This window comes from Rana temporaria, chromosome 3, assembly GCF_905171775.1.
Source record: "Rana temporaria chromosome 3, aRanTem1.1, whole genome shotgun sequence".
In the NCBI taxonomy this organism is placed as follows: Eukaryota; Metazoa; Chordata; class Amphibia; order Anura; family Ranidae; genus Rana; species Rana temporaria.
Window position 1 is genome coordinate 210,047,364 of NC_053491.1, and position 13,342 is coordinate 210,060,705.

The following is a 13,342-nucleotide window of genomic DNA, read 5'->3' on the forward strand; positions in this document are numbered from 1 at the left end:
ACAAGGCATGTAGTGACCTTCCAAGATGACAGTTGTGCCATCACAAAAGGGTATGTCTTACTTGCAAAGGCTAAAATTACAGATGAACTGTATCAGCTGAACTGCAATGAGGTGGTTAATACAGCCAAGGAGGAAAAACATTCAAACGGCATTCACACATGGCACAGACGAATGGGGTACAGAAGTCCTGACATAATAAAAAAATTAACTGAGAATGACTATGCAAGTGGAAAAAAAATGAGTCCATGTGATCAAACAATGAAATGCACCAGCTGTATAAAAGGAAACGTGACAAGAAAAACCTTTCCAAAGCAGAGTAACAGCAGAGCTAAGAAACCTCTGGATTTAATTCATTTAGATCTTTGCAGTCTAATAAAAAATTTGACTCCAGGAAAGAAGAGGTATTTTCTCACTTTCATAACTGACTACTCTAGATATACTACACTATGGGGGTTATTTACTAAAGGCAAAACCACTAGAAAGTGCACTAAAAAAAGTGAGATCCCCATTAGATCTAAGGGGGACATGCAAGGCAAATACAACCCAAAACAAAATGGGGTTACAGAAAGAATAAACTGTACTCTATGTGAGAGCAGAAGAATCATGGTGTGTGATGCAGCAATGCCAACCACAAACCTTGGCAGGCAATTATGACCGCATGCTATCTCCAAAATCGACTACCAGGAAAATCAACTGAGAAAACCCTATATAAGCTGTGGAATGGAAAAGCAAAGCTCATATGGATCTGTCTGTCTTGTAGGAGCTATATACAGAATTTATAACAGATAGTACTGCTATGAGGACAAAAACACATCTCCATGGCATATTTGATGTACTGTATCTACAGAGGTTCCTAAAGATTAAAGCCAAAATAAAAAATACAAAAATAAGCACAAGGAATATAACACAGTCAGTAAGATGTATCCCTTGTGCTGATGCCTCTTCTGCAAAGTGAAAAACTCCTCCATTCCCCCCATCCCCACCTGTGTAATCTTCCAGTGTAGTGGGGGTTTAAAGAACTAAGTGGCTGACACAAATTCTCATCAAGAAGGCCAAACTACGCCCACCCTTTCTACCCAACTTCTTCATTCATAGAAGCTGTACTACAGCTTCTATGAATGGAAAATGATTGATGAATGAAGGATTAGTGAATGATTAATAGGTCCACTCCCTCCATTAATAGATCCTGTTTTATTCATAGAAGTTTTAGTATGGCTTGGGTGGAGATGGTGGGTACAGTCAGGAACTCTTGATTAGGGCCTGTGACAGCCCCTTCATTTTATTGAACCCACTGCACTGGAAGATTATTGAGGTGGGGTAGGGGGGGCACCAGAGGATTGAAGATTTAATCTAACAGAAGAGGCATCAGCACAAGTGACACAACCTACTACCTGTAAATTATGTCCCCTGTGCTGATTTTTATTCTCTATTTTTTTTGAGGCTTGGTAGGGCAGATGGTGGCGAGTAACTCTTAAGGCCTGAGTAGTAGCTCAGGACTTGAAATTTGGAGCCCTGTACAAGCTATTACTATCATGCCAGTATTTCAGAATTGCATTTGCTTATATTTATATATTTATTTTCTTTTAAAATGCTATTTATAGGTAAATGCATATATTATCGATCTATGCAAAATATATTTATGCTTGTGAAACAGGAACAACCAAGGGAATATAAGGACACAGAAAATAGTACATGCAAAAAAAATATGTAATTAGCATTTACTTTTCAGAGCTGCAATGGCTTAAAGAATCATATGATTTGGAACGCTGTCAGAAATGGGTCAAGCATGCTTGGAAAGTTCAAAGGAAAACTAAGGACATTATACAGCAGAAAATAAAAGATCGATTTGAAATAGTAGTTGTGCCAAGGTAACTATTTGGAGCAGTGGTACATGTCTTGATTATTCTTTGTTTTAAAATATATGTTTTTTTTTGTAATACTGAAACAGCTTAAAACAAACCGTTGATATTTTTTATCTTGTCCTGAAAACATTTGAATGTTGTAATATAAAAATGCTTACATTTCTTGTCTGTAATATACTACATACCACAAATCCTCTGTAGTATTACATTCTTTCTGCCACTACCCACTCCTCCGAGCCCAAGGCCATCATCGCCTGACATAGCTTTAGCCTAAGATTGAGGTCAACACTCTTTCCTGGCAAAATTCTAAAGTCAACCAAAAGAAGGAAAAGCAGAAACTCTAGCAGGTGCTGGCTTCCTGTAGAGACATAGGAGGCTATCAGGTAACAGCATCTAATAAAAAAAAAAAATCAGTTTTAGGTGGACTTAGACTTTAAAACTGTGAAGCAGTTAAATTGCAGAGGAAATCAATGACTTCATTTCACAGCAATGTCGAAACATGACCAATTAGCTGTCACATTGCCGAGATTTATTAGACATTTTAGTTTATGGAGATAAATATGTGAGTGCTGTATAGACTAAAAATGTACCACTATATCAATTGGATATCATTGGTAGGAAAATAGATAGACGAGATGACCTATACGATAAAACGTACACCGATATTGTGGCTACTGATGTATTTTTTGGCCCAAATTTTTTGGTGTATGGCAGGACAAAAAACTTGGTATAAATATCTTATGATAAAGATTCTGGGGCAGATTCACGTAGAAATCTGTTACGCTGCGGCGGCGTAACGTATCCCATTTACGTTACACTGCCGCAAGTTTACAGCGTAAGTGCCTGATCCACAAAGCACTTACCTGTAAACTTGCGGCGGCGTAGCGTAAATCCGCTCGGCGCAAGCCCACCTAATTCAAATGGGGCGGGCACCATTTAAATTAGGCGCGTTCCCGCGCCAAACGTACTGCGCATGCTCTGTCCGTAAAATTACACGACGTGCATTGCGCTAAATGACGTCGCAAGGACGTCATTGGTTTCGACGTTAACGTAAATGGCGTCCAGCGCCATTCACGGACGACTTATGCAAACGACGTGAAATTTAAAATTTCGACGCGGGAACGACGGCCATACTTAACATTGGTTACACCACCTAGAGGGCATGCTTAGTTTTACGCGACGCATCTCTACGGAAACAACGTAAATTTAGATCGACGGGCAAAGCGGACGTTTGTGAATCGGCGTAACTAGTCATTTGCATATTCTACACCGACCGCAATGGAATCGCCACCTAGCGGCCGGCCTAGAATTGCAGCCTAAGATCCGACGGTGTAACACAGTTACACCTGTCGGATCTTAGGGCTATCTATGCGTAACCTGATTCTATGAATCAGGCGCATAGATACGACAATCGTATCTCAGAGATACAACGGCGTATCAGGAGATACGCCGCCGTATCTCTTTTGTGAATCTGGCCCTCTATGTTTGCAAAGAACTTTATTTAGGTTATTTTAAATAGGGCTTGTGCCAAAAATGGGTCTAGTGTGTCTATGAAACTGATAAATCAATAATAAAACAAGCAAAAAATACATTATACGCCTAACATACCTGACAAATAGAAACTCTCCTCCTGTAGTAGAAGTGGACTCAGACTGAAGCCTCGTACACACGACCGGTTTTCTCGGCAAAAACCAGCAAGAAAACTGCTTCTTGCCGAGATTACCGTTCGTGTGTACGAGGCATTCAGGTTTCTCGTCAGGAAATCTGGCCAGAATCTCGACGAGAAAAAAAGAGAACCTGCTGTGCTCTTTTTTCTCGTTGAGATTTTTGTCGGCCTGTTTCCCGACGAGAAACCCGAGAGTGTGTATACTTACCTGTCGCCGTGGAAACCCGCACATGCTCGAAATGACATTGACGCATGCGCGGTAGCTTCCGCGGCATAGGTAGGGTGAAGCAAGAAGGCGGCCACGGCATCGAATGTGACGAGCGCATGCTCGTCGTACACAATGACGTCACCGCGTTATTTCCTTTTAAGAGAACGGGCGGCAAGAGATTCTTGCCATGAATCTTGTCAGAGAAAACAACGTTTTTTTCCTGACGAGATTCTTGCCCGTGTGTACAGGGCCTTAGGGGAACATTTATAAAGTAGTGAATGAGACTTTCACCAAACATTCACTGGTGATGATCCAATCACTGTCATGCAAAACACATGAACCTGCACGATGTACCTGCAGTAAATGCTTGGTGATTTTCAGATTCACTTTTTTTAACTATGTCACTTACTGTTTAAATATGTGAAATTACATGAAAGGAAATATACAACGGTGGCCCCCTTTATACTTTCATTAAGAATACCACCATTGATTTTTTTGAGTTTTTGAATGTGGTGATCTTAATATGTAAAATGGAAGGACTAAGTCACAAGACATATTAATAAAGGGGTTGTTAAAAGTTTGTTTTTTATTTTCTAAATAGGCTTTAAACTATTGCATTGTTGGTTCACTTACCTTTTCCTTCGATTTCCCTTCTAAATGTTTTTTTTCCACTTTGTCTGAATTTCTCACTTCCTATTCCTCCTTAGTAAGCTTGCCCCCATCATTCGAGCCGCTTTGGGGGTTAGTCAGCGTGCTCGCCCCCTCCCTTGAGACGCTGTGAATCTTTACAACCCCTTTAACATGCTGAAGTTGTATGTGTCCCTTGATGGATGAATGTGAGCCATGTCTGGTGGCTAAGATTGTAATAGTAAAATCCTGGCCCATAGTTTGGCATAAAGTCTAACTCCAGCCGGAACATTTTTAAGTTTTAGATAAAGCATTGGTAAAAGGTCAGAACCACTGTTAGGTTTTTATTAATGCCTGGGTTCCTGCTGGGCAGACTTGCCCTCACTTTCTGTGCTGGTGGCATCTGTCACCTTTGACAGTACTTTGCTTTTTTGCCTTTTTCTTATCTTTTGTGACTGTGACCTGAGAGTTGATGCATTGAAAGATGAGTATAGCACTAATGCTGAATTTACACCTGAGCAGAGAGATTTTCAGGCATTTTCAGGTGTTTTTTTTTTTTGCATTTTTTTCATTATTATGTGAATAGATGAGAATTTTAGAAACATATTTTAAGCATTTTACATGTGTAATCAAGCTTCAGGCATGTTTGTTTTAGCCTATGGAAAGCACTAGATGTAGGGGACCAGTTTGAAACAAGCTAAAAAATTACTGAAATATGCCAAAAAAAATGCTTGAAAGAGTACTTGAAAATACTTCTTCCATTTTTATACATTCCTATTGAAATCTATAGAGCCAAAATCCCCAAATCTGTATTAAAAGTAGTTCATGTAGCTTTTGGAGCCTCAGGCTTTGAGCTACAGACGATTAAACACTCAAATGTGGGCAGTCATTGTAATACTGTACATGGGGTTTTGAATGTTGAGCATTTTGGAGCTTAAAGTGTTACTAAACACACAACAGTATAATCAGTCTGTAAAGGCAGTAAAGCATGCTTGTTATACTCACCGTGGAACCTAAGGGGTTAATCCTCCACATTGTGTAAAAAGACTGTTTGATCCTGTCTTCTGTGATCCTCTCCTTCTTCCACAGTCCCCAATCCGTCTGCAGATAGTACAGAGCCCTAGGAGGCACTCTGCACATGCTCAGTTTGGTGTGTATTGCTAGCGTTTTTTTGGGGGGGGGGGGGTGCATGTGATCAGCACAGGGCCAATTGGCACTGTCCAGATAGAGGATCAGGCATCATAGGACAATCAGAGGAGAATTAAAACTTCTCTTACCAGGTTTAACCAGACACCGATAGAAGTCACAAGACTTCTGATGACTGCTGATAGAAAAAGGTATTTGTCAGTTTATATTTATTAAAATAGAGGTTTAGTAACACTTTAAAGCTTTGAGCAGCAAAATGCCCAGGTGTGAATGGGCCTAAGTATGCATACACCTGAGCACAGGCATTTTTATTTAAAACATTTTTGCGAGCATATATAAAAAAAAAAATGGAAGCATATCACAAGCGTTTTGCATCTGAATCCAAGCTTCAAACATTTTTTTAGCCAATTGAATACAGTAGGGGAAGGAGACCAGTTAGAGGCTCAAACATCTCTGAAATACACCTGAAAAAACACTGTATTCAAGCATAGAGTGCAGGCCCTACAGCTGATACACAGACCAGAGGTAAGCAAACAGGGCATGAAGGTATTACTGCTGATTCATAACAGTTTTTGTTAGTTTGTTTGTTTTTTAAAGGTAAGGAAATTAAGGAATTATATAAATGTATTACCCATGGGAAAAGTTTTCAAATTGTTACATGCCTTTGTTTTATAAACTGAAAAAAAAATAAAAAAAATAAACAAAATACAATTAAACTTTCAAAGAGAAAAAAACATTTCCTAAAGTAAAGAAAATTTGTCATGCTGTCTCTGAAATATTCAAATGTATTATTCTGTGGGTTACTGTAACTCCTTCCCCCAGGGGTATATTGGCCAACATAATCAGGTCTTTAGGAATGTTTTACAAAGGGTCTCTGCAATGTGCTGTCCAGACCCATATTTTCCTAGCATTCAAAGTTGAAAAAAACAAAAAACATGTGGAGTGTACATGTAGTTTATAAATGTAAACCTCTTTGCTCTAGGTGATGTCTGCTCAGAGTAAGAGCCGGTTCACACTGGGGCGACCTGGGAACCCGACTTCAAGTCGCCCCAAGTTGCCCCAAGTCGCGCGGTCGAGAAAATGAATGGAAGTGAACGTGAGCCGTCTTAATGTACACTACTGAAGTCGCTCCAACTTCAGAAAAGGTTCCTCTACTACTTCAATCCGACTTCTAGGCAACTTGTAGGCAACTTGTACCTATTGATTTCAATGGAAGTTGTCTCAGAAGTCGGATCACTGTCTTTACTGAAGCAACAATACAGGAAGATAACATACATTTCTCAGGCAAACCCCTCCCTCCCCCTCCCTCCCACAGAGCTGATTGTTGTTTAATTGGCCACTGGAAAGCCTCCTGTCCTGGAGGCAACTTGAAGTTGCCTTGTACTGTCCTGGAGGCAACTTAAAGTAGTCTTGTACTGTTCTGGAGGCAACTTGAAGTTGCCTGATGATTCATACTCAAGTCGTGTCCAAGTTGCCTCCCAAAGTCGTGCTAGAAGTTGTGTTGCCCCTGTGTGAATGGGCTCTTACAGAAACCAGGAAATGTTTGTATTCAAAACAATTCAGACTTTAAATATCATCATTTTTATCTGTAATGTCAAATAACAGTTTTGTTTTATACAGGCTTTCAAGCATTGGTGAGCTATGCTCTGAAATGGGAATAAACTTACAGCTAACCCAAGGTTCAGGATTTTATCATGTGTGGCTTAAGCAGACATTAGAATCTGACTGCAAGATAGTGCTTCAAAGGAAGGATACTAAACGTTACCTTGAAGATTTTTCTGGAAGTCAAAATAAAGGTATGCTTCTTTGTTTCACAGTTGTTAAAACAGGATTTTTGACTTATCGTAAAATCTTTTACTTGGAGTTCATTAAGGGACACAGGCTTAATAGGAATTCTGAGAGGACTGTGTTATAGTGCTGCTTGAAGGGGGAACCAGACACTGGCAAATGGAAAGTTGTTAGTCAGCCTCAGCCATAGCCTCAACATCTTAGAGAACTGAATACAAGGTAGTAGCCTTGCCAATCTGTAAAACAGAAGCATGCTGAAAAGCACAAAGGACACTTATTTATCTAGTGCAATGCACCTTGATTGGGAAAAGGTGAAATAACGAGCTGCTTGAATCACCTAGAAATGGTGTAATGAGAGGCAGGTTGTTTTATATTGGAACCTTCATTTAAGATGAAAAAAGTATCAATTGGTCTAAAAGAGGATGTTGCTGAGAGATAAACGTGAACTGCAAGTTATTAGACTGGCTATACATTATACAATTTTCTTGTACCATTTTTCTTTAGATTTACCAACACCATGTGTTCAAACCTAAACACTGTTAATTTGCAAGCAATCAAGCAGCCCCTTGCACTACATAGTTGAAGGTAAATCTAAAGGAAATTGAATAAGAATATTGTATGTAGCACTACTCCCAAAGGAGCTGCTGGTTTAGATTTAGGCCTGCACATTATCTCCTTATTCGTTGTCTAGGGGAGGAGAGTCTGTAGAAACCTCAATGTCCACACAAGTTGCAAATCCTTTTTGTTGAGCTTTATTCACACAAACTTGCACAGGTAGAGGGATGGAGGGTCAGGGGAAGGTTCAGGCACTCAATGCAGATCACTGCGGAGCTTTTAAGCTTCAAAAGTCACACTCACCACTTTCCTAGCAGCCGAGATGATGCACGAACAAAAAGAAAGAATAACAGTCTCTGCCACAGACTTTATTGCGATGAAGTTGAACTGTACAATAATACTCTGCCACAGCATTTAGCATTCAGATATCGAGCCTTACAGTTTAGAACCTTTAAGCCGACCCGACACACTGTAAAGTAACATAGGCTTCGATGCATCCTCCAATAAAGTCACCAGGCCTTTCCCGAGACACCAGCCTTCTGCTTGGTCCTCTCCAGGACAGGTCCTCCCCTGGTTTCCTCCATTGAGCGACTTCTTCCCTCGGGACGGACATGCAGGATTACCTCCAAAGTACAGGCCCCAGTCAGCACAACTGGTCCTGCGTGGCAGGGATGCAGCCTCTGGCCAACGTGGCCCCACGGCTGAAAATCATTCATCACATACCTCGGAGCCAGGAGGGCCACGAGGCAAAGAGCCTCGAAAAATGGTGTCTGCCCCCTTAAGTACCCTTCCCCAGCATGCCCAGCGTAGAAACCACTCCCACTGGGCTGTTCCCGGGGGAAAGTACCCAATAGTCTCTGGCCTGCTTGAATGCCAACATTGGCCTGGGGTGGTAACGCCACCTACAGGCAACAGTGGGAATTCCCTCAAGCACAGCCATAGCCATAGCCAACAGAGGCTGATTTAGCCTTAATCATCCCAAAGTCTGAGCCAATTACCAGCGCAGATATATACTAAATTTAACATAGCACTGGTCATCAGGAGCAGGGCGCTACATGTATAATATATGGCCAGCTAAACAATGGAAGGAAATCTCCTTAGAATGTTGGAAGTATAACATCTTGATCAAGGTAAAAAGAAGAAACAACCTGAGGGGCAACCTAATCTTTGTAGAAAACAAGAAAAGGTTCTTTAAAAGATAAGGCCTCTAACTCAGACACTTGTCTTGTCTTCACATTATGCAAAGACATTACTGTTTTTTTTAACACAAAACAGTTTTTTTTTTTGAGTAGAAAAACTAGTTAGAAAAATTGCTGTGCAAATACTGTGCGAGATAAAAAGTTGCAACAACCACCATTGTATTCTCTAAGGTCTTTGCTAAAAAAAACATATATAATGTTTTGGGGTTCTATGTAATTTTCTAGCAAATAAATTATGATTTTTACATGTAGGAGAGAAATGTCAGAATTGGCCTGGGTGCTCCAGAACGCCTGAAGGTGCTCTCTGCATGTTGGGCCTCTGTATGTGGCCACGCTGTGTAAAAGTCTCACACATGTGGTATTGCCATACTCGGGAGTAAAAGCAGAATGTGTTTTGGGGTGTAATTTGTGGTATGTATATGCTGTGTGTGAGGAATAACCTGCTGATATGACAATTTTGTGAAAAAAGAAAAAAAATCTTGATTTTGCAAAGAATTGTGGGAAAAAATTACAACTTTAAAAAACTCACCATGTGAAACAAATGTTTGAATCACAAAACATATATATGCGATATATATTGATATAAATCATAAACTATGTGGTATATGATGGTATATATAAATCACTAATATACCAAAAAACAAGAGAGGTTGATAGCCACTAGAGGGCACGATATAGCACTCTCAAATCCCTCAATAACAGTGAAACAGTGATAATGAACATCAATTTTCTTCCAGGGGGGCCCCTGGAAGAAGTAATATTTTAAGAAACGGACATAGGGCGGAGCGGCGCGCTGTAGTCACCCAAGAGCTCCAAACGTTCCCCCAGTGGACAGGTGTCTGGGAATTTGTGTACCGGCCGGCACATCAGATTCGAGACATTTTTTACTGCATGCTTGTAAGTGCAATACAACTTTTATTAAATATTTTTTACTCATTTAATGCGCCATGTGGATCTGTTATTGTTTTTTACATGGTGGGCATTGATGTTGGTGAAATTTAATCACTTGTGGATGAGACCCAACGTTAAAGATCGTATTTGTCTGAACTGCAAGACTGGGAGTGACTACCTAAAATATGCTGTTCATGATCCCCTGTCATAAGGGATCATGGCGTTTTGGTAAAGAGCCAATCTATAGTTTGGTGGAGGATACATCACTTTGCTTTGGACACGTTTTCAACTGATTTTGGAACTTGGCACAGAGCACGGGTGTCTGGAATTTAATGTGTTAAACATGTATGGACTTTATTGCTACAATTTTTGTTTTATTTATATGTCTATATATATTTTTATTTGGTTAATATTTATTGATCTAATGATATGATCCAAATTTTTTTTTGATATTCATTATCAATATTATCACTGTTTCACTGTTATTGAGGGACTTGAGAGTGCTATATAGTGCCCTCTAGTGGCTATCAACCTCTCTTGTTTTTTGGTATATTAGTGATTTATATATTTATATATACCATCATATACCACATAGTTTATGATTTATATCAATATATATCACATAGTTTTGTGTGTTTTGTGATTCAAACATTTGTTTCACACGGTTTAGAGGTAACGCAATTTATATTTTTCCCACAGTTTTTTTTTTATCTATTGTTTACATGGTAATCGCAGCTCTCGGATTGAATAGACTGTGATTTCATTGCAGTTTTTTTTCTTTCTTTCTTGTTTGTATAGTATTTAGTGCAGTTTCTTTCCAATTTGCCAAAAAAACTCACCATGCCTCTTTCTAAATACCTTGGAATGTCTTCTTTCCAAAAAGGGGTCATTTGGGGGGGTATTTGTACTTTTCTGGAACGTTAGGGTCTCAAGAAATGAGATAGGCCGTCGGTACTTCAGGTGTGATCAATTTTCAGATATTGGCACATAGCTTGTGGACTCTATAACTTTCACAAAGACCAAATAATTTACACCAATTTGTACTTATTTTTACCAAAGATGTGTAGCAGTATAAATTTTGGCCAACATTTATGAAGAAAATTTACTAATTTGCTAAATTTTATAACAGAAACAAAGAAAAAAGTAATTTTTTTACAGAATTTTCAGTCTTTTTTCTCTTATGGCGCAAAAAATAAAAAACCCAATAGTGATTAAATACCACCAAAAGAAAGCTTTATTTGTGCGAAAAAAAGGACAAAAAATGTATTTGGGTACAGTGTTGTATGACTCAAGTGGTTAAAGAACCAAGAGAACAAGGTTGAGATCCCATGGAGTCACATGAAACTATATAAGTGACCACTTGTACAAATGCCTTCACTAGGAAATGAGAAGAAAGTTCTCCTTTGATTGTAGTCAAGGTCAAATGTTGGTCCAGACCTAATTGTAGAATGGTCAAGATGTGTCCCATAGAGCATTTATTGGGGTTAAATGTTCCAGGCAAAGTGTGCATTCCACATGTGATTTAAGGCTTTGCATGATGTGTGAATTTTTTTAGTTTTTGGACGCATAGGAGTGACCAAGTCTAAGAGTATCCATCTCTTAGGACCAGGGCTTTAATAAGCTAACCATCAAAGCCAACAACTATAAAGCAGATTTCACAGGGATATGCCAAGGAGTCTGGGGAGATCAGAGTACCACATTTGTCTGATCCAATTTGGTGCAATGATAATGAGGAAAGGTGTAGATCAGTGTGAGCTAAACCTGCTGAGTCACCAAAGCATCAATAGCCATGGCTAGTGGATCTCTGCATCTACAGACAAACTTGCCAGGAAGTCCATATCTGGTGGTTGCGACTGGCAGCAGAGGTCACGAAACACCTCCAGGTGAAGAGACCATTCTCTAGAATCCAGATGTCAACAATCCACCTACCAATTCTCCATGCCTGCGATGTGCATGATGTGCATGATAGGCAGGGCTGGAACCTGAACTTCTACCCAAGACAGCGGGCTTCTCTTCAGATGTGAAACATCTTGTTCTTCCCTAGTTATTGATGTGTGCCACTGCTGTGGTATTGTTCAATTAAATCTGAATGGCCTTTAGAGACAGGTCCAGCGTTGAATGAAAAACCATATCGCTCCGAGCTCCAGTATGTTGATCAGGAAAAAAGCCTCATTCTCTACCAAGTTCCTTGCACCAAAAGGGTGTCAAGAACTCCTCCCCGGCTTGCCAGGCTGGCATCCATTGTAGGAATATTCCAGACGAGGGAAACAAAGGATTTCTCTAACACAAGGGCTGCATTCATGATCCACCAGGCAAGAGACAACTGGGTATCAGGCTAATTGGTAATTCAGATACTGCACCTTCTTGTCCTTTACGGCCAAAATAGTAAGTGGCAATGGCCTGTAGTGAAATTCAGGAAATGGAACTGCCTCAAAGGAGGTCACCCTTAAGCCCACATCTCTCATGCATAAGCAGAGAGAGTTGGACAGCTTCTGGATTGCAGTGTCCAAACATGGGAGATGGGGGCATGCAGGGAACACAGAATCACTAGTGGGAATGCAACACAGCCCAGAAGGGAGTGGTAATATTTACCAGGGCACATACAAACATAGTTAATAAGGTTGAAAAAAGGCACAAGTCCACCTACTTCAACCAATAACAAAGAAAATAAAATATACAATTCCATATACCCAATTCTATACTAACAGTTAATCAAGAGGAAGGCGAAAAACCCCAGCAAAACATGAACCAATTTGCTACAGCAGGGAAAAAAATCCTTCCTGATCTCCCGAGAGGCAATGGGATCTTTCCTGGATCAACTTTACCTATAAATGTTAGTACCCAGTTATATTATGTACATTTAGGAAATAATCCAGTCCTTTTTAAAGCAATCTACTGAGCTAGCCTGAACCAGCTGCTGAGGGAGTCTATTCCACATTTTCACAGCTCTTACTGTGAAAAACCTTTCCGTATTTGGAGATGAAATTGCTTTTCCTTTAGACGTTAAGAGTCTGTGATGACCTTAAAGTGAATACTCAAAACCAAGTTCACTAACTATATAGACCCCTTTTGTATTTATACATGTTGTTCATATTCCCCCTTGATATTCTTGATATCTTTTGTCATAACTGTGCTCCTCCATGCCTCCTCCTCAGTTTGGTTGCCCTTCTCTGCACTTTCTCCAATTTATTATTGCTGTTTTCTAGCTGGTCTAAAAGCACTTTTGACATAAAGGGACACTTTTTGGTTGCTATGGACAATCTCCAGTTTCGAGGCAGAAAGAACAGTTTTTATTATATAAAACTGCACGCTGGGCACTGGACAAACCACTAGGGACAAAGGGGGTGTGTAATTATTTCATACAATACTGTAATCTGTAATATTACAGTATACTGTATGT

General features: G+C 39.8%; 1 protein-coding gene across 1 annotated transcript in view; it reads left to right on the forward strand.

The window, feature by feature from the left end:
• LOC120930413 overlaps positions 1–7,424 on the forward strand; it is a 147,293-nt gene extending 139,869 nt beyond the window's left edge. The window contains exons 11-12 of the mRNA XM_040341600.1: positions 1,730–1,868; positions 7,130–7,424. Coding sequence (XP_040197534.1) covers positions 1,730–1,868; positions 7,130–7,424 — 434 coding nt within the window. The remainder of the gene's footprint in view (positions 1–1,729; positions 1,869–7,129) is intronic.
• Positions 7,425–13,342: the final 5,918 nt, after the last annotated feature.